This window comes from Eutrigla gurnardus (genome assembly GCF_963514095.1).
Source record: "Eutrigla gurnardus genome assembly, chromosome: 18".
In the NCBI taxonomy this organism is placed as follows: Eukaryota; Metazoa; Chordata; class Actinopteri; order Perciformes; family Triglidae; genus Eutrigla; species Eutrigla gurnardus.
In genome coordinates this window covers 7,056,845-7,082,843 of record NC_139929.1, presented here as the reverse complement: position 1 = coordinate 7,082,843, position 25,999 = coordinate 7,056,845, and the positions used below count along the sequence as shown (strand labels likewise).

Sequence of the window (25,999 nt, the reverse complement as noted above, 5' to 3'; positions counted from 1 at the left end):
AAACACAACATGGCAGTATTTTTTACTTTCATGTGCTGCTGCTTTTTAACGTTACCGGTCAGAGAGGAGGACAGTGTACAGTGTGAAGCCCTTGTGTTCTTTTCCCACTCTAGTATTTTCCAGGTCACATCCTTCTAACACAATCAGCACGAACACGGCCGGTGGCTGGAATATTCAGACTGTAGGCTTTGCTAAATGCCACGCACGCTTGTCACAGTTATGCAGAACGATGATCCACACAGCTTGAAGGGCAGGACATAAAAAAAAAATACAATAAAAAAAGAAAACGGTACATATTTTTGTTCCACCTCTGCGATGACGCGTACGCACAGCACGGTTAACTACCAGAAATTGGCCGTTGAGTTCAGACGTGCTTGTAATGCGGCTTAAATTGCGTGCCCTTTCAGACGGGGGGGAACAAACCTCCTCAATGTCAGCACTCTCTCCCACATGTTGAGGGCTTAGTTTGCCATGCAGTACAAGATCTCTGGGCCTGTTTAGTATTCACCCACTTGAGTTTCCTAAAGGTTACCAAACCTAATTAGACATTTATGCAGGATCTTCAAAGGTCCCTCCGTTATTAATGATGTGCTACTTCTGAGGACTGCATCGATGGCTTTTTTTCTGACTCGTAGAGCGCCTCACAATATGTGCATACACAATGGCGATCCGCAGACTTCCAGAAAGTGAGAAGGGGACCGGTGGCTTCCTGGTACTTATTACCATAGCTTGCATAAGTGAACTCACATTGTAGGCTTTGTTTTACTATGATATGGTTTTGATTCCAAAGAAAGGCTGTCCTACATGAGGCAACAGGGAGTGGCTAGACTAGGCCTAGTAAAGCCTTCAAAATAAAAGCACAGAGGATGCATAGTGAGAGAAAAAATGCTAAAAAAACACAAAGATTATGTAACATTTACAACTAGAGATATCTTCAGATTACTTTCTAAATCAAATGATTAGCCTAAAACAATGTTAATAAAATAAAATACTAACAGTTGACCAACAAGCTGAGCAACACTACAGTACATTAAATATATAGCAAATATAATGTTTTACTTCAACTGCTTGTATGTTACTTTTATCAATTGTAACAGAGAAGTAAAGGTGGAAATTAATCACAATATATAAGCTGGAAATGTGTAATATCCATCATTTTTATGTACAATATGACAGAAATGATTAATCAATTATCCAAATAGTTTAGTTCAATTAGTTTGAGAGACATTTTCTGGCAATCAACATCAATTAATTAACATAACTCTCTTTGTTTATTCAACAAAACAGATCACAAGCACATCTGGTCAAATTCAATCCACGTTCTTATATTGGCGTCCCATCATGAACATATATAATAAAACAAAAATGGATGCAATAAGAGAATCTAAGTGAACACCAAAGTCTTGTTCTCAGCTTTTTAAAAATGTTTTGTCTTCTATATTATAAACAGCACAGAGAATGAAGTAGATGCCACTAACTTTTCACAGCAAACCATCTGTGTACTTTGATTGACTGATTGGATATTTTTCCCACCAAAAAACAACAATTAACATTCCGATTCATGCATGAAGAGGAACGGAGAAAACTATAATTATTCTATCTTTGCATTCTTCTCAGGAAGAAGTAAAAAGATCCTCCAAGAAAGTCAAAATCGGCTAATTGTCAGATTTTAAGTGATGCCTTCAGAGAAAGTCCAGGACGGATGTCCAGCCTTTCCTCGTGTCCTGAATTTGGAATTAAATAATAAAAAAAAAGTGTAAAGTAAACTTTTCCGTTGAACGCGATTAGCTAAAGCTAATTATTTTGTAATTATGCAGCCATGTTTACATCCGGCCTCTGGTCGACGTAAACGTAGCCGACGAGACGCCCCAAATAAAATCCAATTTCAATGTATTATTCACATTCGGACTTTAATCAATTATGAATGACAGCTAATTAGTGGTGTGAAGGGGCCATCGCTCTCCGCAGTGTCAAAGTCTACTAAATGTACTGTACGTCATGTGTGGACATTGACAAAAAACCTCTCACCACTTTACAGATTTGGGTGTCTTTTTGCTGAGGAGACTTCACTAATCATCTGTGAAAAGTACGTGCAGCGTTTTCCCCGTGTGTGTGTGTGTGTGTGTGTGTGTGTGTGTGTGTGTGTGTGTGTGTGTGAACGCGGTGCGCATGTGTTTGATAATAATAAAGCAAGTGAAAATGAAGAGGAGCTAAACTGTGTAAGTCATTTCTCATTTCCTTGCTTCAGTGCCTGTCAGAAGAAAGCCCTGCATTTTTTGAATGATGGCTCAGACAACAAAAAGTGAACAACAAACCCTGTGGCTCCGAGGAAAGAAATGGAGGAAGAAGGGGAAAAAAGAGGGCAGAAAGAAGGAAAGTGTGCAAACATAAATGACAAAAAAAAAAAATGAGCAAACCAACAAATGAACAAAAACAAAATTCCAACATCAGTGCCTTGATAATATCATTGAACATGCCCTGAAAGTGTAACAAAATAGAAAAAAAAAATCACCTTTACAGTTGGCACTCATAGAGTTTTGGAAGGACCTTTCAAGGGGCTGATTTAATGTGAGAGCATCAATCCTTTAGCAGCACAGAGCCTTGACAGCGAGTGAAAGTAATCTCTTCTTTATTAATGGGACTTTTCACTTTGGACCCGAGGCCTTTGGTATTCCATAACAGCAGTGTTCACAGTACAGACCAAAGTAAAAAACAATATGAAATCGGATCAAGTGGATGTGTTATGTATGATAAGCGGAAAGTGTTTGTTTCTAAAGAAGCGGCGCCCTTCGAGAAGAAGAAGAAAAAAAGATGAGTTGGAAAAAGCCAATCGCTGAAAATAGTGTTTTGAGTATTTTGATGGCATTTATGGAGAGAAACGCTTCCTTGTGATGAGTCGCAACGAAGGAAAACACATGATTTAGTTGCGTTTGTTTAAATCAATTCAACTTGTGTTTTGTGCCACTTTGACAGATTGTTAGCATGTTAGCTACATTAACTTAAAATATGAAAATATGTTTTACACTGCCCCCAAGTGGCCCAAAAAATCAAGTCATGATAAGAATTTATTTAAAACATTAAAAATTCATAGTTAATAAGCATCATCAAATGTTAAAAAAAACATGTCTCATTCAAAGTGTGTGGGTGCCAACAAACCCAGCAACCATGAACCAGTGAGAAGAGCACAGTGAAAAATATGAGACGCATGTAAAAATAACACAAACTGTTCCAAACGGCGGGATATGCTATTTTTTTTTTAATGTTCATTTCATGCTGGAGTCAAAATGATGATTGGTGATTAGCTGCAGGCTCACTAACTCTCCAATCACAGTCTGTTCGGCTCTCCTCTAATTCCAGGAAGAAGTCACACTAATCGGGCCGGTGCTTCCAAAATGGCTGCTTCCTGAATTAACATCATCATCATCAGCGAGCTGGAAACGACTAACCTTAAGTGTGTGCTGCATTGTGGTTGTGTTCAATGAGGGGCCAACAATGTCAGGGCAGTAATTCATATGCTTTTATGTACACTATCAGGTTTTTTAATGGCTGCGCGGCACCTTTATATCCACATTTAGTTTTTGATTTGTAGGTCTGAGTGAGAGGACATGACCTCTTAATCAGATGGGAACTTGGGAAATTATATCATTCAGCATTCAACGCTATGCTTTAGTGATGCTTGATGCATTTTTATGTTTTATTAGGTAATAATAAGCGAGAAAATGCCCAAAACAAGAATATTATTATTATAATTGTGGGACAATTTGGTAGAGAATGTTAAAACACTTAAGTTAGTAGTTATGATGTGCTTATTGGCCTTCAAATGGACTATTACAGCTTACATTAACCCCCGTGATCCTCATATTCTGTGTCCTCCGGGTCAAACCCCTGCACTAAACCCCCAAAACAAAGCAGCTAATTTGAATTTTAAACAACAAATATATTCTGCCTGAAGACACAACTTACCTGAGTTTTCCCTCTTCACATGTATTCAGGAGACACCACTTGTTTCTATGATACTGTAAACTGTATTATTTTTTACTGTATAGGTGGTAAGTAATATTTGTATTTCTATAGCCTAAGAAAGAAGCAGACATGTGCAAAAATGAATTTTTTATGCAGTTTTATTATCCAAATAAGTCGGGTTATGTATTTATTTTTGTGACTGTCGGGTCATTTTGACCCGAAGACAATATTAGTACTTTTTTATGTACAGCCTACATGGACATATGAATAAGAGCCAAATCTAATTTTTCTTATGATGGAGTCAATCAATGAAAGTCATCAAATTTCAAGTTGAAAAAATACAATTGAAGTGATTTTTCGGGTCATTTTGACCCGAGGACAACCGGAGGGTGAAACCATATGAACCCACTGTCTAATCAGCTCCATACAGTTGTACACAAAGGCTAATAAAAAGAGACCAGCCTCTCAACCCTTAATATGCGGAGTATTACTCTTTAGCATGTGGAGATCAGGCCTCCCGCTTGCTTTGCTATGATTGAATCTCTGGAGGGGGGAGGGGATTTAGTAAATGGTCAATTTGCAATGGAAAACAGTCTCTTCAGCCAAAACAAAAATTCAGCTCGAGCCCGAATAGTCTTGATAATAATCGAGTAGCCCCAGGCATGATGCGAAACTATCAACTTGTAAACGAGGGTCTAAAACCCTCCAAACAGCCACCAATTAGTCTCTGATGGGCGACAAAAGGAGTTTCCAGAGTTTTTGAAAAGCTTTATTACCTATTAATTTCTTTTCAAAGCGTACCAATCCCCAAGTCTCCCCACAACGAGGAGAAGAACTCATTAACGGACCAGAGTGTTGAAAGCTCACGTGAAATCATTTGCAGGAAACGTATTCCGTAAATCCCCAAATATTAAAAGTTTGCATAATCTTTTAACACGTTTGCTGTCGGCGTTGACGCCAGCACACTTGCTGGGCGGTAACAGCCCGGTGGTGTGTGCACAGGCTCACACGTGGAAGCTGCTGGGTGCCAGCTTGATCATCTGCTCAACTGTGACTTGACTGGGATCAGCGGTTAATCAATGAAGGATTTAAATGTATATATGAATACCATCCGACTAGTCATATAATCCTCATCTTCCCAAGCATTTTATGTGTCAGCAGGGAGCTGATATGAGAGGTATGGAGCTCGTTGTTGTTTTCCGTCTGCTTGTTTATCATCATTAATCACAAATACTGGCACTATGGACACTGTGTTATATAAAAAAAATCAATACCACACATATTATGTGCACACATTTTAGTCTTGCTGGCTGACAACCGTGAGAAACATACATTTATTAACCAAATCTTAATCTTCACGCTCTTTAATTAAATTCACATTTCACTGAATGATCTGATCAGCCAAACCTTGAGGCGTGCATGTTGATGATTGCATGATTTTTTGTTTGTTTGTTTGTTTTTTTTTATATATAAAAATGGGTCTCAAAAATCCTTTCAGGCATCTTTTCAATCAACTTTCTGCCAAAAGGAGAGTCCCCTCTCAGAGCCCCTCCGGTGAGCATTGTGGCCCTTTGTGATGAGTTTGGCACCGGGTTTGAAAAGAAGAGCCGAAATCCATAACCTGTGCAGAGGACGGAGACAGTTGACGGAGCGAAATCCTTCACATTGCTGTAATGGGTATAATTACACAAAGAAAGGGGCTGTTAGGTTAAATTAGCCGTGATATTCACCATGGGTAATGACAGAAATTCAGAAGGTTAAATGACACCAGGAGCTGAATGACTTTTGACATTAAGGTACTTTTTGAAAAGGGAATTAGAACAGCGCCTTTATGGGCAAATCCAATACCCTCCATGTGGGACTGTGGAGATCGGTTTGAAAGGACTTTAAAAAGAGCTTTTTTTTTAAAGCACCTGGGTCTTTAGAAGTCATTGTGAGACAATGATTTAGTCTAAAAAGTGCTGGCTGGAGAGATTGTTTCCAACTGTGCGAGCTATTTGAAGCTCACTTTGATTTGCAGCGATGTCCGCAAAATTGTCCTGCTGAGCGGTGCACCTACGTACAAGTAGCCGCCGCATGAAAAGGAAAAGCTGAATAGATTCGAGCAATTAGCCGTTTCTCCGACGCCGTCTCTTACCTCGAGTCTTTTCCAACCGCTCTCCAAACGGGTTCATTTATATACTGGTCGTGAGAACTGCACTGGGTCAACGTTCAGAGGCAGAAAACAGCCCAATTAGTGGATGAGGAGGTGAAGGGGGCTGGACCAGAGCCCCCTGCAATTACCTCCAGCCACTCCGCGAGCAGCCGCCCACGCAACGCCACCGCGGAAATGAAGGAAAGCAGTGAGCTGGCCGCTTTATGTATTTTTTCTTCAGTTTGCTATAGCTGTTGTGTTCTTCTATATCACTCTCTTTATACATTTCAAATCAAGCCCACTTTTCTCCGCTCAAACTTTTACTTTGCTGGAGTTTTGCTGCCAGTGACCCGCGCGCTCTCCCTCTCTCTCCCGGCTGCTGATTGGCTTACATGAGTCGTGTGATCTGCTCTCTCGTGACTCAACAAAAAGCGGAAAGTTATATCATACGGCATAATACATGTTAAAAGAGTTCATATTTAATGGATAGCCTTCTGTATGTGAATTAAATTTTCTGTGAGGAGGGAAAAAAGGCTAATCAGGAAACAAAAATCTCCATCCAAAAGAAACATGTTGCCATACAGACAGGGTGCATGTTCATTTATATAATTTCATAATGTAGAATACAAAATACACATACGGTACAGTACAAAACTGTTATGAGAATGTAAAACATGATAAGGAGTGAATAATGTTACATATATTACCAGAAATGTAAATTTCACAGGTCAGTCATGCTGTAAACAACACGTGTAATATCATCAAACTGTAATAAAGCATTGTTTCACTATAAATATATAAAACATCTGCCAAAGGGACTTTTTCCCAACAGCTGGGCGTACTCACTAGTGGCTAATTGTCTGTGTGGGTGTAGCCAGGAAACAGTACATACAGTGAACCTAGTAACGTCATGTAAATAAAAGAAAGCAACAGTTCACCCGGTCAAGTTGTGCATTCAGTAGCCTGAATGCACCTCAGTCTGGATCCCATTATAGGCTGCTCATGTAACAAGTAGCTTAACAACAAAATAGGTCCGTCGCTGCATTAAAAGCGTACGTGACCATCGTTCTGATTAAAGCTTAGATCAATTAAGGCTAAGAGGATTTGGTGAAAGCTGCGTGAATGGATATTATTTGAAAGAAACAATGGATGGTGTGACTGTGTGATGTGTTGAGGGGTTGACCGTTGTTGTTCCTCTCCACTTCAAACTCACTGTTTTGGTTTCCCAGCCAACAGAAGCTGCTCTCAACTACTTATTTTCCAATTGCAGCAGGCAGCTATTTTCAGCAAAAAAAAAAAAAAAAAAGTAGAAAAGTCTAGTGAAGTCACTGAGCACGACCTACCCAGTGTGACACAACAAGCTAAACATAGTGTGGCAGCGACTATGGAGCCGTAACACTTTGCTCAGGGGTTGGAGGAGAACAAAACAGAGCGAGAAGTAATGGTGCATTCGCCATGGCAACTTCATTCCATAATAATACTGGGAAGGTCGGACAACGCAAACTGCAGTTTCCGTAGTAACACGTCGGTCATGTCATGCCATTATATGCACAACCATGAGAGGTTGCTTGTCAGGAAAAACACCAGATGGTTTTAGCAAACACTGCGTAATTATCTTCTACAAGAAAAGTAAGAAGACGTATGAAAGATGCCATTTGATTGTTGCATAAGAGTGAGTTTCTCGTCCTTTGATTTGAAGGCACTGGGACAACATGAGAGATATACATAGAATTTTAAATAATACAGCAGAAAAAATAGGCCCAGATACACAAGACATGTGCGAAATTATTACTATTACAGATTGATTTTATCTTCAATATTTTGTGAAATACATTTCGCTTTCTCGCTCAGAGAAATGTGAGAATAAGAAACCACACATGTCTGTATGATAAATACTGTATGAAGCAACAGCCAGCAGCCAGTTAGCTTAGCATTAAAAAAACATTTGTCTGAAACTGATTTTGACATTTTTAAACTTGCCTAAGCTCAGCCCGTCATGCAAAGATGATTAGAACAGCCGTTGAAGGAGGAGAAGAAGAAGAAGAGCCCCTCAGAAGACAGTGTCTTCCTCCCCTCCCCCATACCAAGGGGTGAGTCGAACCGTGTAGGGTCTGGGATTACAAGCAGGCTGTTCAGGTTCAAGCTCCGCGGCAGATGACTCCAGTGAGCTCAGGGACCCCGTGGGAGACCCGGAGCCCTCATATGCATAGGTTCGAAGGCAGTCAAACGGGGGAGCGTAAGGATCCTGGTCCGCCTCCGTCAGCCTGTCCAGGATAAACTGCCTGAAGACGTCGTCGTCCGGCCCGATGAGGTGGGATTCCCTGAGGGACATCCGGATGCTGGCCCTGACGTCCTCCCGACGCAGCCTCCTCTCCCTCCTCCTGTGGTGATGGCGCAATGGGACGACGGGCTGGCAGAAATCCAGGTCACCCCCTGCTTCTCCGTAATACAGCACCTTCTGCGAAACCATCTCGGGCAGCTCCAGCTCCTTCACCTCCACCTCCGATCCCTCCCGCTGCTTCCGCCTGTGCCTCCTCACCATCAGCGTGAGCGCTGACAGCACTGCAGACATCAAACAGCAGGCGATCATTACCGTTAAACACCAGGCCATGAGCTTAGCGGGGAGAAAAGCATCGAGGCTGCCTGATGGAGCATACGGCGTACTTGTGCGCCGACAAACAACGGCCAGCATCGTCTGTCTGGAACTTCCCGTGGATCGCAAAAATGAAACACAGATTTGGCGATAACTGTTTTAATTCCAGCTCACACATAAAAGGAAAGACTTCTTTATTTGCTCCACGTGGCACAGAATGTTAAAAGGGTGTTTATTATATTCTGCTGTGTTTTCAGCGTGCATTGTGCTCGTCTGACAGAATGTTAGCATAGCAGGTATTGTCATTAATCTTTCATGTGATGGGCACGGAGAGGACACAAAGCAGCCGAGGTCATAATAAAGCTCTTCACTATGCAAACCCATCAGCGTCCCAGGACGATATTGCTACTGATGTATTGCAACCAGTATACTCATTACCTGACATCATTGCTCTGCAAGCTTGCAGCATTTTAAAAGCGTCTGTTAAAGGCACGCTGGTGAGTTTTAAAAAAAGGGGATTCAAATGAAAGTGCAAATTTTGTTAATGAAAAAATCCCGCTGTTTAACACACGTTTATATACTTGCCAAAACGATGTGAGGTGCAGCTGCTCTAGCTCAACAGATCCGCTGAAAAAGAATGACTTTTTAACGACAAAAAAACATCGGTAGGACTTCATCGATCAACATGTCAATACATTTATCTATCCATCTACCACAAAAAAACAAAAAAAGAAAATGCTGACTCTTTTGAGTCAAATCTGTTTTGTCAGGCTCCATATTGAGATATCTTTCATTTAAAGGTTGAGTAGGTGATTCTATCTCACACTTGCTGTTATATTACTTGAAATCCACACCGATAGCAATGAATACATTAAATAATCCGACATAAAAACAATTCATCTGTGGCCGTGACAGGACTGTAAAACCCCGTCCAATCCAAAAAGTCAGGCCCGTCTGTCAATCCTTACTTCCTGGTTGCACTCTGCTGATCTTGGGGGAGTGGCTTTGAACAGCAGACCGAACAAAGGGGGCGGGACTTTTACAGTTTCAACGATGCGTTCAAAGTTTTTGCGTTTTTTCTAAATGACCTACTCAACCTTTAAATGAATTCATCTAATATTTGTTATTTTCTCATGTTTATGTATCTTATGTTTTGGAGCGGCTTACAGCAGCATCCTAAATGCTTAGGATGGATTTAATGCAGAGGTCAAATTTCATGTATGAATATTATGTATGTGATTCAAATTTTAAGAAAGAAAGAGATTATTTTGATGCTAAGACTTCCAAAAAAAGCCAGTGTGTTCCTTTGATAAACATCGTTATTTGAACATTGACATTCTGGACCTGCACTTTCTTACCTGTGAGTGTGACAAGGCAGACCAGTAGCCCTAACAAGGTTTGCAGGCTGACTCCCATAGACATGGCGAGGGCCTCCACCCCCCCTGTGGGACAATGGCCGGCGGGCTGGCAGCTGCACACACTGATGGTCAAAGTGCTGGTACTAGAGAGAGCTGGAGAGCCGCTGTCCGTCACCACGACAGGAAGGAGGTACTGGGTTCGATCCTTGCGTGTAAAAGTACTCCTGCGTGCCACGATGCCGGCTGTATTGTCTGAAATTAAAGTGAGCAGAGGTTTTTCAATGTCATAAAAAAAAACATGAGTACTGCTTCCACTGTGAGTGCTGATATTTTGGAATTCGACTGACACAGTAAAGTGATTTAAAATCCGAGCTCTCTGAAAGTGCAGAGCACCTTGCCAAATCACATTTTCCGTGTGTACAAGAGTGAATTTGGAAAATGTGTTTCAGATTCTCCCGTAAGATTTGATCAAGGCCCCTGGCAATAACCTTTTGGGAGTCAGATATGCCTTGTGGCGTTTGGATTTTTATTAAACGTGTGGTTCATTTTGAATTTCCTGGTTGCTGACTGGCCAACCACCCATACGTCGCACCTACATGCATTTAATTCCAAACGTATTGGACACATGTAATCATCCCTGCACACTGCTTTTGTTTGATTTCTTGCACATTTTCATAACAAACTCTGAGAAAGGGTTGAGCGCCTACTGACTACAAGGCAAACGCTCTTTCAATTTACTTACTCGGGAGGCTGTCAGCCACGAAAAAAAACAACAACACACTGAAGGATTTCATTCCAAAATCTGGCAACAAAAAAAACACTCACGGGTATATGTGTTCATTTAAATTCAAATTTTTGTAATCACAAAAAAAAAAAAAAGTGCTTTAGTTCTGCCTTTGTCACACATTTAAACTGCTGCTAATACAGGTTTGTGGTTCATCATCTTGCATCCAGCCACCAACTGGGAGTGTAAGTACGGCTTCATCTGATTTCATGTATTCACTTTTGTCCCCCGGCTTAAAGCTCCCGAAAGGAAAATGTGAGTCATTTGCAGGATGAAATTTCCTGGTGCAACAAAATTAGTTCATGCTGAGTGTCTCGCTGCGACAGCGCAGTTAGCTTAGCATGAGGACTAGAAACAGAGGGGGGGGGAGCTTAGACCCCATCTTTAGCAGCTGATGCTCACATACGCAGGCATCAACGATTGTAATAAAAATATTCTGAGATGGTTTGCATAATGTATTTGGACTTCTGGTACTATATTTCTATGAGAATCTTCATGTATTTGACTTAATTAGCTAATTTTTCTTTAAACAAATCTTCCACCAACTGAATAAAACCTTGATTGTCTCTGATAGTGAAGTTTGGATTGATGTGCTTCTCGGGGATCATAGAGAAGTAGAAGTGGTGTCCCCCCACTGGGTCGTCCGGGTCAACGGCACCGAGCAGCTGAATGAGCTGGAAAACACAAGGACACAACTGAGAAAAACACAGCAGATTCCATGTACATTTGTATTTCCTTCAGGCGATACGGCTCAATGCCAGAACAAGCGTCCTTTGATATTTAAAAATAGTACATTGACGTCATGCAAGATGTTGCAATATGAGAATGTTTGCTGTCCACTTCATGGACGTTTCTCAATGCCACACTGTTACAAAGTAAATCATAAACATCAGCGCATCATAATATACATACTTCACCCGCCTGTGTTCCCTCACAGATATACGGCCGGTAATCTCTTGCAAGCCTTGGCACATTGTCGTTTATGTCCAGCACTTTGATGAACACCACCACAGAGGAGGATAAATGGTTCGGCGCTGCAGTAGTGAAGATAGACATTTGCTGGAGTCCACTGGGTGCATGTATCATAAATGCTTTGTAAAAGCTCTGTCAAAATAATGCTTTAGACTGACAAATGTTTCTTCTTCTAGATACACGACGGTGGAGCGAAAATAGTGTAGCATCAACTTTTCACAGCTTTTCCTCCAAACCCAGGATACAATATAACATAGAAAACCGGAAAAAGAAAGTATTCTACGGAGATTTAAGGGTTTTCTAGTAGTCGTCGTAGTAACAGTTACCTTTTGAAGTACTCCTTGATTGACACATTAATTGAATTAATTTTAAACTGGATGTAATTTGGATGCATTTTTACTTAAAATTGGACATTGTCAGGATGACCACCCCCTTTTAGACCCCTGTATCGGTCCTTTTGGTTTGTATTTGGTCAAATTGTCAATGTTGTATTTCTACTATCACTTGGAGTGGCTGAAGCTGGTCGTCTCATTACTTTTAGCTAATTATTTCTACCATTTATGAAATACTTACAGCATAAAATGTAATAAAATGCTGTTAAATAACTATTTCATACACTTATACTTTACATTTCACTAACTATTCAGGCTGTTCTCATTCACGGTTCACACATAATGAAAAGTAACGCAACATCTATTGTTTAGGTGTTACAGCTGACTCCATTTTTTTTTTTCAAATTGTAGGGTTTTATTTTTAAATTTAAGCTTCTGCATAATTGTTATGCTATCTCATCTGCTCTACCCCCCCAGGAGTACTTCTGGCAGGGAACCATTACTCTACAAAGATTTATCATAGCTGTGAATTTATTCTGAACCAGTTTCCTGACTGAGTCAGGATAAACGTTAGCGACATGAACAAGATGCTATTGTACCAAACATTAACATTCTCCTTACTTGTTTCCTTGGCTTCCACAGTCACATTGTGCCAGTTTGCAGTCTCCCGGTCCAAAGCTCTACTGACAGTTATAGTTCCATTGTTTGGGTCTATTTTGAAAGCTTTTGTGTTATCGCTCCTTTTGTCAATCGAGTATCTGGAAGAAAAAAATCGGGGAGACAAACATTTAGCAGGCAAGGTTGCTTCCTGGGCAAACAGAACATCGTGATACCGCGGGGAGATTAATTAGGCAAACTTTTTAAAATTTTAAATCTGTTGACAGATATCGAACAAAAAGAGCGCTCACGGAGACAATAACACGGTGAAAACAAAGCAGCTCACACAGCTGGCATAAGCACAGATTTGAGTATTTGTTCCCCCAGTTATTTAAATGTAATATCAAACCTGACGAAGGCCTTTTTCTATTTGTCATCAGTGAGGACGTACGGCGTAAGAAGACAGCGAGACAGGGGATCTTGTAAACAAAGAGAGACTTTTGTCTTTCTGGGATGATTCATCCACTGTCTACACGACGTTACAGGTGGTGATAAACACACATCAGTGGGCCTTGTTTTCTGATGGTTGGTGACTAGTTGGTGGGGGGGTGGGGGCTGGAGCCGATCCCAGCTGACACGGGGCCAAGGCCGGTTCCCAGTCGCCCAGACACAGACGACCATTCACAATCACATCCACACCTACAGGCCAGTTGGAGTCAGCAATTAACCTGAATGTCTTTGAACTGTGGGAGGAAACCCACTCTGCCGGGACAAACTCCAATCAGATTGGCCGGCCAGCGAGTTCAAATCCGGACACCACTGCGCCGCCACACACACACACACACACACACACACACACACACACACCAAGCAAACACTAAACTTACCTTTAACACTCATTAATACAAGTGATTATAACACATGGTTGAATTAGTGTAACCAGGAGTGGAAAGGACCCTAAGAAATGGAATTATATTATGTCTGTGAGCCACTCTGACCAAAGCAAACTTAATCATATTTAGCAGAACTCTGGAAAATTCCTAAAATGTCAGGCTGAATTTATTAATCAGTGAGACGCCGTCTCCAAGGGGACAGTAATAGACGCTAGGCTGAGGATGATATGCAGCACCTGCCACTCTTAAGCTCTGCTGAGATGGACTACGGGCACCAGTACTGCTGATGTCTCCTCGGCAACGTGCCCCAGTTGCAAATGACTGCAAATCTCAATTCCATATGCCACCTCGTATGGTGCTTTATTACATTCCCACGTCCTAGCCACGTCGCTTTGTGATAATACCACAGCAATAGATAGAAAAGCCTGCGAGGTGTAAAAAAAAAAAAAGAAAATCAGTCATGATTTATTCAGCAGGGCTCATTTCCTACTGAAGTAATATGAGATAAATATGACCATGTACGGGGTATCCAGAGATCAAGGGTAAAAATGGATGCACCGAGCCAGTAAGACTATTTGAAATGGAATGATTTTTTTCTACCCCGTGGAGGAAGCTGACTCGGGACGTTCCGCCCCCACCAGCTCGGGCCTCCGCCTCGTCATTATCACGCGGTCGGGTGGCAGGTGCCATTCCTGGTGATTTAGACGGTTTACGCTGCCGTACCTGATGGGATTGTTGACTGTGTCAGTGTCTCTGGCACTAACGCTGCCAACCACACTTCCCACAGCCGCATTCTCGGCGACTTTCCACTCGTAGACAGCCGAGAGGAAGACGGGCGGCTCGTCCACGTCGTCCACCACGATCTTCAGCGTCGTCCTGTCATTGAAGTCCTCCAGTTTTAGGAAGCGGGTGTCCACGTGGTCGTTGACCGCCTCTGCAGCCATGACAAAACGTCTTTTAGTTTCATAGTCCAAAGGCTGGGAAGGAAAAGAAATACATTCTTTTTTTAACGATTCACATTAATACAGCGGCTGTTAGAAGCAGAAAACAACTGGCTCATCATCATTAAGCGGGCTTAAACAGTAACAGCTTTTCAAAAATTGCGTCGCCAACTCGTACTTAAGAGAGATGATTATTCCCGTGGGAGCAGGACACGGCTCAGATTAGATGTTGAAATTGTTTAGTCAATGTCAATAAGCTGCCAGCTGTGAGCACGCGCTTAAATAATGCTGAGTTTGATTGATTTTTTTTTTTTTTTTTGCGGACATTATGATGCCAGTAATAAGAAAACAGCATGCAAACCATTACTGCTTTTCCAAAATGATTCTGCGAGTCAATAACAACGAGGTGGTTTTTTTTTCTTATTTCATTACCACGTCATCTAAATTGAATTCTCCCGTGCTGTAAGAAGCATATAGAAAAACAAAGTGGGGAGTCTACGAGCAAAACAACAGTCATCCTTCAGTATGGAAGTACATTTACACAAGTACACACGATTTTGAAGCACTTGTACATAGTTATTCCATTTTATCCTTGGTCCTCTATAAATATCGTATTGTATTGTATTTTTTTGGCAGCTTCAGTAACTTAAAAAAAATATATATCAACGAATGAATGCTTTATTAAAGATGAAGCAGTATATAAAGAAAAACTAAACCTTGAGGGTCAAGTCTTGGCAAAAGTGATTTCCCAAAAATGCCCACGCTTGCTTTGAGTTTGTACAACAACACTGTTTCAGCATTTATTCTAAAAGCTGCTCCCACAGACCTACACTGACTTTGATGGTTTCCCCAGAGGCATGCAGCCTTTCCCACCCATAACTCCCTGTATGTGCCACACAGACGTGCACTCATCAGTGTAAACGGTTCTCCCTTGTCTGGTTTACAGTAGTCTATTGTGCATACAGGCCCAGAGTATGCATCTATATGTTTGTGACCTGGAAAGGAGTTGATAAAGCTGTCGGGCGTGGGATTGTTGTCGTGTCTGGTCGTGTCTGCTAGGCTTTGATGCTGCATCTGCCAGCTGTCTGTGTGTTTGCACAGTTCCAGGACATGTTGCCCTGCCCTCTTTATCAGAAGTAATGATTTTTTTTCTTTTTATATTTCGTCGGTGTCTGTGACATTAATTAAATCCCCAAAACGCCGGAGATTAAAAGGAGTTTTTTTTTTTTTTGTAGAGATAATGTTTCGGCATCCTAATGGCCTCTGTGCCCACCCGTACTTTGATTGCCGGCTACGCTAACCGCCCTTGAAACTTCCAATTAAAATAAGAATGTATGAAACTCACACATCAGACACAGAGCTGATGTCGAGTATATGTATTGACCTTGGCTAGCAGGATCACGCCCTCCTGCGTCACTGGGTCTGTTTTGATGATAAAGGTGTTGCTTTCCTCCAGGTCGTCCTCCAGACTGTAGGTCATCTTGGCATTCATGCCCATGTCTCCATCCTGTGCCATAATCCTGCCCACTGTGGTGCCCACCGCCGCGTTTTCAGGGACGGCGAAGGAGTACAGGTCTGAGGGAGACGAGCATGTGTTAAAAAAGCAAAATACGGAATCTGGTTGAATCACTTCTTTATCAGCACTTCAGATCCATTTTGGAGAAAAAAAACAACAACAAATAAATAAATAAATAAAAGTTTCTTCACTAAAAATGTACTCGACAGAACTTGACAGAGAGTTGTTAATAGCTAGTCAAGAGAGTCTGCTAGTGTGTAAAGTGATAAGAAGGGAGAACATTGTGGTGGAGGGTCAATTTGTGTGAGTCACAGATAAGTTGCGGCGACTCCACATAATCCCGGCCTCACTCTAATAAGAAGATGAGAAAATGTGATTGTGTCTTTGAGTGACTCTATTTGGACGGCTGCCACGACGGGGGAGGAACTCCACAGCAACCAGCTGCTACTGTGAAATATAAAAATGCAAAAAAAAACGATAATAATTACCAATTATGTTACAAAACAGGGGGCGCGGTTCAAAGTGAAGTGTGGTCATACAATATTTATAAGTCCTTTTGTGCCCGAACCTATAATCCAGGGGATACAGTAGCGCCGACAATGAATGTGAATGTGACATTAATAGTTAAAGGTATCATCCTTGCCGTCTCATTTCCACAGAATTGATTTCTTCCCAGGGCATTCATTTATTGAGGTTTATCACTGAGAATGCTAGATTTGTTTCTAAAGGTCATGACAAATGTCCTTTCATGTGTGAATGATTAAATTCATCCAGTGGAGGACGCTTATACTCATGCACCCCCCCATCTCGTTCACTCTCTCTCTCATTCTTCGACTGTCGTCTTTTAATTTTGGCTGCCGGCTGAATAACAAGACGCAGAGAGCCGAACCACCCACCCGAACAACAGGAGTGCGATCAAATAAATGCCCCTTAGGTATAATATTAAACATGTCCTCTCAGTCTGCAACGCTTTGTGCTCTCCCATTGATTGTGTGAGATCGTACGGCATCACTGTGACTCATTGACGTGACTCACGATGCTGGAAAGTGGGCCCGTTGTCGTTGACGTCCGTCAGGCTGACGGTGACGGTGGTGGAGGAGGAGTAGCCGCCGCTGAGGCCCAGCATGTCCTTTGCCTGCACCACCACCAGGTACTGATCCCTGGCCTCGCGGTCCATGTTTGGCCAGGATGTGACGATGATCCCTGCAGGGTGGAGGGGAGAGACGGAGCGGAGGTGCAGGAGAGGTTCAGGGGATCTGTGGGTGGTGATCCTTGTTGTTTTTGTGCAAAATGTAAGTAAACTGAGGAAAGTAGTCTTCTAGAGGGCTTGCAGTAAAAACTGCACCACAATGAATATAAAGTCTGCTAACTTTATTAATACAGAGCGATATCAAGGGGGCTTTAAGATGACTAATGCTTCCTCTGTCTGGCTAGTGGAGGCTGTGGGCGACGGTAAAGAAAACACAATTTAAATCAGGAGAATTACATCGACCTGGCAAATGATCGACGAGTCAATATTTCAACCACTTATTCATCTAATCTTGTCTTTAATAAGCTGTTCAGCAGGAATTCCTGCTAGGAATCCTAACTTAGATGGTCCGCTTTTTCTTCCTTTTTTTTAAGGGATAAAACAGCAGTTTTTCTTTATTTTTCCTCATGAAAAGACAACTATCTATTTGTCAGTCCGTCTTCCAATAATTTCATGTCTGTCAGACTCGAGTCCATTCACTCCCACAGAAGAAAATGGCTATGAATTCCTTAAACAGCTGGACACTGCAATTTTTTGCAAATGTTACACAAACGGGAGTAAATACCATTATTGTTGGGGGACAATTTGACAGCGGCGGATTATAATATATTTGGTTTTAGGAGTATTCCACATAATCAGGGCTGTGACGTGCCGTGTTCTTTTGCAATAAAAGGAACAGCAGAGCGACACTGAGGCTCATTGATGGGTTTTTAATAGATTCTGGACAACGATGGAGCTCTATGACTCAGAGGAACAATGTGCTGTATATCAGACTTTGGCAGACAATATGTGCTTGTAGGATCAATTCATCGCTGTTTTTTTTTTTGGTCTTTTCATGGGGGTTTGTTGACAATGAGAAAAATATGAAATATCTCCAGGCTTATCCTGACAGGTTAACTGAAGCCAAGAGCAAGACTACAGCTTAAATTGACTGCTGCCCACTCTTCAATAAGCATTTGCTTCCCCTAAAAAAAAAGTTAGATTTGCCCTTTTACACATTGCATCCATTTGCATGTAAACATTTGTCTGACGTCAATAACGCCCTCCCCCGACCCCTTTCACAGTTCAGGTCAACAATGTGTGTGGGAAGTGCTCCGACTGACCTCTGAAGCACACAAATAAGTGGTGTAAGTGTACATGCATTGGCATCACTTGAACCAATTTCCCGTCAGGGATGGAAACACACATTTTCCCCATTGGCTTAAAAAAAGAAAGAAATAAAAGTAGCCTAATCTGTGAACAGTTGTTTTAAGAGATAGAGTTGCCGAGGGATTGTATACAATTTCCAAAGTGATAAGTAGTGTTCAACTTGTCAAAAGTGAATCGGACCAGAGGGAGACGCCAAAAGACCAAACAGATTTCAGTCTGGCGGTCTGATTTATGCCCTTCTGTCTTTATTTCTTTAAGCCCACTCATGAAGTTTAACATTATTTCCCCCACAGCCAAATCTCCAGTGTGCCTCCCTAATAGCCCAGACAAGGGTTGCTGAGAGATCTGTCCAGCCTCCCTTGGTTAAGAGTAAAGTCGGTACACTGCAAAGCTGGAAGTGTCTGGAAGTGGCACCTGTTTTTGGCTCCACGGAGAAGTAGGGCTCCCCCTGCAGGATGGAGTAGATAAGCTTGGCGCTGTTTCCTAACATGGGATCATCAGCGTCTGTGGCTGTCACCTGGGCCACTGTGGTCCCTGTGGGGGGAAGGAAGGGGGGGATCACACAGTCAGAGTTAGCTCGACAGGGAAATAAAGTGATTATGCCACAGTCCTGCAGGGTCTGTCTGTCTGGCTCAGGGGGGGGAAGTAGGGTTAGAGGAGGGATGTTGACAATAGGAAGGCAGTGGGGGAGCAGCGTTGGCCTTTCACAACTCGGCGAGGCGGTGCAGGTGTGTGTGACAACCTCTCCAGCCCTATAGCGACATCTCTCTCACGATCCACCTGCTGCTCCTTTTCTCTGCATCACACTCCGCTTCACTCTCACCTCTCTTTCACATTCACTACCCTTTTCTCCACTGACCATATCCTCTCCCTCAGTCCTCGTCCATCTCATTTTCCCCCCAGAATGCACTCTATTTTTTCTTCTTTTCCTCAGAGCTTTCCAACCCCCCCTCTCGCTTTCTCTTTCCGAGTCAAACGCATTATGATTTATTACGAGTGAGATACTACGCTGCAAAAGCAGATTACACATAAATTGAAATGGTAATGTTTGTGGTATGAAAGGGCAGTGGTTATAATAACATTATATAAGAAAGTTATCCATAAAAAGGCATCCAAGCTACGACTCAGAATCCAATACTTTTAACTTCCTGAAGGGGACAGATGACAGACAATCATATAACCTTTTGTTGATTGTCTTCAGATTTAAGTTAAGAAAATTCATTTTAAAGGTATATCTTTGGAAACAATGAAGTCAATAACAAGTTTCTATTAGTTCAATAGAAAATGTCAGCTTTTATCACTCGTTTTGCTTGAATAATATTCTAAATTCTCTCGACACAAGTGAAATATCCCTTTATGCTGATGATGAGATGTTAGTTCGGTGTGTTAGCATGCTAACATTCGCTATTTAGCACTTAATAGTACAATTTTTGATGATGTGTTCGATGAAAAGACTTCAACAGCAACGCTCATCAAAATCAATGAAAATCCCTTTTGTCTGGGTAAACCACAGAGCTCACTGTGAAGTGTTTTATTATTTTTATATTGTATTGTTCATTCAGTACAATGCAGATCCAGTAAAAGCTGTTGACAGTGAGTGAGGTCTGTGGATTATCCTGAGTTACGGGGGCAGAGATTTTGGAAACAGATGTTGCTGTTGAATTTTTAAACAGACGTTTTCCTGGTTGTGAGCGACACCGATCAAAATCCATTCACATCCATTGTGTGAAGTAAATTCTCTTAATTTTACCTGCCTGTGCTTTTTTTTCTCAATTTTTTTTTACCGGAGAATATAATGTTCCTCTTGCCTTTCTAAAAACATACCGATTTCACACATCTCAGGGATGCTGGACACATACGGTTCGTTCTGGAACTGCGGGGCATTGTCATTGATGTCCTGCACCTTGATGATGAACTCGGACTGGGGTTCCTCTGGTTCGCTGGTCCTCCTATTGATAGCCTGGGCTTGAAGGACGTAGAACGCCTTCTCCTCTCGGTCGAGCTTCTTCAGTGTCCGAATCTCGCCGGTATACTCATCTATCTCAAACGCATCGCCGGCGCCTTCTCCTGATAATATGTACTTGATGTGAAACTCGCCTCGGTCATAGTCGGATTTGAGCTACAAAAAGAAAAAGAGGTGCAACAAAGCATGATTTTAAAGTACATTTCTTTTCAGTAACGTAAAAAAGCATTTTGAAAGGGAAGCAGCTTGTCAAGGACATGGAGGACATTCAATCTGGAGTGGTACCTGGCCAATAACACGAGGAGTGGGATCTTCCTCTGGGACAAACAGCTGTTTCCAGATCCAGCCTCTCTTCAGGCGACGGTGCAGATGAGTGGACCCTTGGGCCAATTGTTGGGCTTCCAGACCCTGAGTACCCCTCATATCGCTCAGCACCCCGCCAGGAATCATAGAAAAGACCGCAACCATGGCCAAAACACTGGGCACGCTCATTTTTACTGTCCATCCGTGCATTTCCTCTGCACCTCCCATGGTCGGTGGACGGAAGACGAGGTTTCACCGGTTCCAGTGTTACCAATCCTTCATTCAACAGCACAGTAAGTCACTCCAGGGAGTGCTGTATCCCATCTCGTTACCATGTGGTTTGTATGCACGCTCATGTCTCTGGAATAAAAGTTAGCAATTTAATTAATGGCTGCAGTGAGACATTTCCAGCAGTGCACAGAGATTGCAAAATGAGGAAACTTACATCTGTAGTGTAAAATGCAAAAAGGCATCTGTCACGTGGAGTATGTGTTATTTCTATGAAACATAAAGCTTAAAGGCGGTGTATATCTGTCTGAAAATAGAAGTGCTTTTAGTGGATGAAAAACTTGTTTGCATACTGTAGATAAAAAGATGACTGTCAGTGATTATAAACAAGGAGTTCTTGTAGCTCAGGGGGTTTTCTGCCGTTGCTTGAGGGCTCCTGTAAATATTTCTATGGTTGTTAAATTATGAGGGGGGAAAAACCAAATATGAATTTACTGCAACGCTGACTAATATGAGCTCCAATTGAATGTGCATGTAAATTATGTGTGAAATTGTTGGCTAAGAAAGTAGGGGATTAAGTGTTGATATGTTTAAATCATTCGGATAATAAATTATATTTAATCCATTACTTTTTATTAATGATAAATGGTTGAAACAGTGAGCTAAATGTATTAATATGGTTGAAACAGTTAACATCAGTCAGGCACATGGTTGAAATAGTTAAAGTGAGCTAAACAAAATGGATAAATGGTTGACATTCTTAATGTTAGCGAAACATAACAAATGGTTGTAGCTTTAGCCATTTATATATATTTCATATTAGTACAAACGTGACCAAACCTTCAAACATTGACATTAAAACTGTATGAAAACATGAATATATGCTAACAATATCCCCCTTTGTATAATAAATACACTTAAATAACATCACCACACGTTTAAATCCATTCAACATGATGGGATGTTGATGAAGGCTGATGAGGTCATCGTGCCTTTGGGGCTTCAGAGTCCTTCTATGATGACATGAGGCTTTCCTGTTATTTGACTGGGGAGATATGCCAAATGTATTGCTCAACAACAACTCAGATGTGTGGCATATTCAAGCCAGAGAAAGACCCTTTGTGGGAATTATCCAGCACGGGCATCTGAAAACAGCCCTCTGTTTAAAATGCAGACAAGACCCTGTATTGTGTTTCACCCAGGGGGGGATGGGGAGGGGGGAGGAGGGCCTGCACATCATTCCTTAAGCATGACACTGCACTCTGCAGCTGACTAATGAAGATTTCTAATTAGATCAATGTCTCCGCGGACGTGGAAAACAGAGGCACACATGCCTCGGACAAACTATGAGTCGAATCGATGCAATTATAACGTGCGTCAGGGTCAAGAGCGTGAGGACGGTGAAAGTCAGACGAGCAAGCAAATGAGTCGGGACAACACAAATACGAGAATAAAAACGTCCACGCATTCATCAAGTTCCTTTCTCTATAGACTGATTAACTGTGTGTTTTCTATTCCTTCTAGTCGCATCCACTCAAAAGCAACAAAATGTGATCACCGGTGTCAAACTCTTCTTTTCTCTTAAGTAAATTAGCAATTCATGTCTCCTGTGAAATGAGTATCTCTGCCTCTGCAGCGTAGGTGGGTCCGCCTGTAAACATGTTTCCCCTCATTTCAGACTTTTGTCTTATAGTTGTTTGCTTTGAAAAGGAACACAAATTATTTGTCTAGACGACGTGAGACCCTGAACCCGACTTTACTGCTCTCCAGTCAAGCAGCAGAACCATACATCACCACTCAGTGGGATCAGATGTTATTAAGGGGCTGGAAGTCACAACAGCTATAATTCTAAACCATTTTAATAGAGGGGTTTTTTTTTTTACACTGCTATGTCAGCACAATAACATATAGGTTCCCGATATGTGGACGCTTTAATCCAAAGAGCTGCACAGGAGTAGCACGAGTGGCCCCGGTGGAAATTTAAAATATGGAGTATACTTCAAGACGTTGTTTCAGCAGTTAGCTACAGTATTAATGCTTAACAGCCCATAATGTTCATGTTTAATCTTGTAAAACTAAATTAGCTGCCAAGACCCATTTGTAATGAGCTGGTTAAAATGAATTACTGATGAAGGCTTTTATTTCTGAAACTCAATTTTGACACAGAACGCGAATCGGGAGTATGTGTTGGTGCTTATGTGTGTCTATTTTTACGGGCCATATTCATATCTCGGAGCATTGTGGAGTGACAGTCCAATTAGTAGCCAGTGAATCGTGAGCCGTTATGGTCTTTCATGGGACTGCCAAGCACGCGCCCAAACCGAACGCCTTGAGCCAAAACTAGACAACAGCCCTCGATGATGTTACGCCGAGCAACTGTTCAGCTGCCAACCTGCCAAAGAGTCCCGCTTAGAAATCCTCCCCGTCGGTATCAGCCTCCCCTGATGTGGCTGTGAATAGTGCACAGGTCAACAGATGTTTGGGTGCCAATTTAACAAGACGGGCCTTTTTTTGGGAAATAAGTGATGAAATTCGGGGAAAATAATGGTTACAAAAAATCTCCGGGTCTGTAAATGGCGACGGCATTAGGGAGTTGTAAAAACACATGTCCCAGTGTGACAGCTCACTTGATAGCGTTTTCGATAATAATTGTGACCCTGCCAAAGTCCGATTTCAAAATGGCATCACGTGAATCCATATAGCCATTAAAAATAAAATATCAATTCTGTATGTGGTCAATTTTCTCCCTTTGAAAAGATTCCTGCGTGATATGCAGAGTGCCCCGTGGTTGACAGCCATTCATTAGCTCTGATGGGCCTTCCCTCCCACTTCCAGCAGACCTCCTGCAGCCTGTATGTACAGTATGCTACTCGACCGCATGACAGAATGACAATGGGCTGCAGTCTCACCATGTTAAGCACTAGATGTGCCGAGACCGTGGCATTATTTCCCCTATATGGTGATGTGTTGGAGCTGATAAAATGTCCCTCCGTGGTAGAAATGGTTCCGCGCCGCTGTTAAAGATGTTCCAAACGCAGCAATAAAGAAAGCGAAGCTTCGGGTTGACATTGTGAATGACACACATGCACCGCCGACGCTAACTGCTAATGCTAACCTGATGGGAGCATTAATTATGTAGTTTTTCATGCATTATGAGGGGGAAAAATATGAAAGTGTGACAGCGGATCTAAACATAGAGTCTATAGCCGTTTGCCATCTTTGAAGACGAATCCATCTGTTAAGCTCCGCTTCTTTAAGTTCAGCCTTCCAAGACGACGCGTCCTTAATTGGCATTTGGAGTCTTTCATGGGACTAGTTGTTTACTGTTCAGCTCCATAAAACAACAACGCTGACATGGAGTTCATGTTTCCCTAATGTTTCATGTAACCCTAAACGAGTCCAGAGACTAGAGCTCGAGCGACGGGGGGAAATGTCAAGCTATCGTGTCCTCGCTAGTGAGTCATTTATTTTATTATGTGAACGAGTGGAAGTCATTACCGAATTTCCTCCGACGTTAATCGGCGATAGGACTTTGTCTCGTTTTTCCATCAAAAACAATCAGGCTAAGAAATGAGAGTGCAGAATTTAAAGCAAGCAATTATCTTTAAAGACTTAATTGTTGCGATAAAACAATAAAAGAAGTTTGCGGGGAAAAAGTTTCACATCAAAAGTCGAAGAATATCAGAACGTGGAGGACACTCGGAGAATCACTTTCTGCACACAACGTACTGGATCATGTTAGCTCCCACACATTTCATTGTTCAGCCAAGGTTTCTTCCCCTCTTACACTGAGGATGTTCTGCAGTCTTCTCCAACTATTGGAGAAGCAAAGGTATTTCACTGGAAATACACCTGAAAGTCCCATCTTATAGAAAGGTTATTGAAACGGTATGACACTCATTTAATTCCAGCATATGTTGAATAATCTCTGAATACTTTTTTTTTCATATTGACGAAGGTGGAATGTGCTGAAGGGCGTGCGTTGTGTTTCCACATACTATAGACTGGCACAAAGAGGTCACTTACTCAACACCATAAAAAAAAAAATATTAAAAAGTGTATATTTCTATGAAAGGGATTTCATAGGGCATGACAACAAAAGCCAGAAACCACATTAAAAGATGCTGATTTCTCTCTGTGACAGACACAAAGAACCCCTCTTGGACTCCTTCAGTCATTTTGGATCTCACAATGAAAGCATCTGTATACTCCTTTGTCCTCCTCTGTACACCCTGGGTAAAATATGAAATTGCAATCTAAAAACCACCCGACAAAACATGAGGACGTATAGCGTCGGCCACCAACACCCACCTGTTTGCGCTGATTCTGCTGTCCACTTGTCACCAACCGCCGCCAAGAGAGATCATGGTGTAGAAGTGACACAATCTGCTCAGCCCAACGCCCCGGTACTGGAAAGCACGAAGCGAAATGCGCGTGGTTCTCACAAACCCTCTTGCTGACGACCTCCCCCTTTTCTTCCTCCTCTCCGCTCTTCTCAAACTTCCCGGGGAAGAACAAACACAGGCTGTATTGTCTGGGACGCTGCAGAACACTTAGGGCCTTCATCCCCATGCAAACAGTCACAGACTTACAAATGGATTTCTATCTTTTCACCCTCTCCGGATTTTTCCTTCCCCGTTTTTGCGAACAATCAGGCGCTTCTTAGAGTTGCTCCGGATCAGGGAGGGGATGGTAATTCATCCACTACGTGACCACTATTTTCTGATAGTGATAGGACGGCAACAGTCTGTTTTTTTGGCATCCAAGAGCGAGGGCATGCTGTTCCCGCACGCCTCGTCCTGATGTGGTCGCATTTTTAAAAATTGACCTGTCATGACACAGAGTATGCAAAATCAACCCCCCCCCCCCCCCCCCTGCACGCCCGCCCCCCTGGGTTGTTTACACTCGTAATCAAGGCCATAGTGTGAAATAAAGGATGGGTCAACTCTGAGTCACCTCAGCTCACCGGGCTAGAAAGATGGGTCCATCAGCCTGAAGTATCAAAAAAACAATCCTCTTATAAA

At 42.1% G+C, this 25,999-nt stretch overlaps 1 protein-coding gene across 1 annotated transcript; it reads right to left on the bottom strand.

Moving 5' to 3' along the window:
- Positions 1 to 6,605: 6,605 nt before the first annotated feature.
- On the bottom strand, positions 6,606 to 25,415 carry cdh19 (cadherin 19, type 2). Its single transcript, XM_084034259.1, has 12 exons — positions 25,287 to 25,415; positions 20,730 to 21,107; positions 20,306 to 20,600; positions 18,896 to 19,015; positions 17,119 to 17,286; positions 15,952 to 16,142; positions 14,350 to 14,603; positions 12,758 to 12,894; positions 11,745 to 11,866; positions 11,389 to 11,506; positions 10,049 to 10,300; positions 6,606 to 8,659 (listed from the first exon to the last, which is right to left on the bottom strand). Exons 2-12 carry the CDS (start codon positions 20,973 to 20,975, stop codon positions 8,148 to 8,150), a joined length of 2,415 nt encoding a protein of 804 aa, XP_083890385.1. The 5' UTR covers positions 20,976 to 21,107; positions 25,287 to 25,415; the 3' UTR covers positions 6,606 to 8,147.
- Positions 25,416 to 25,999: the final 584 nt, after the last annotated feature.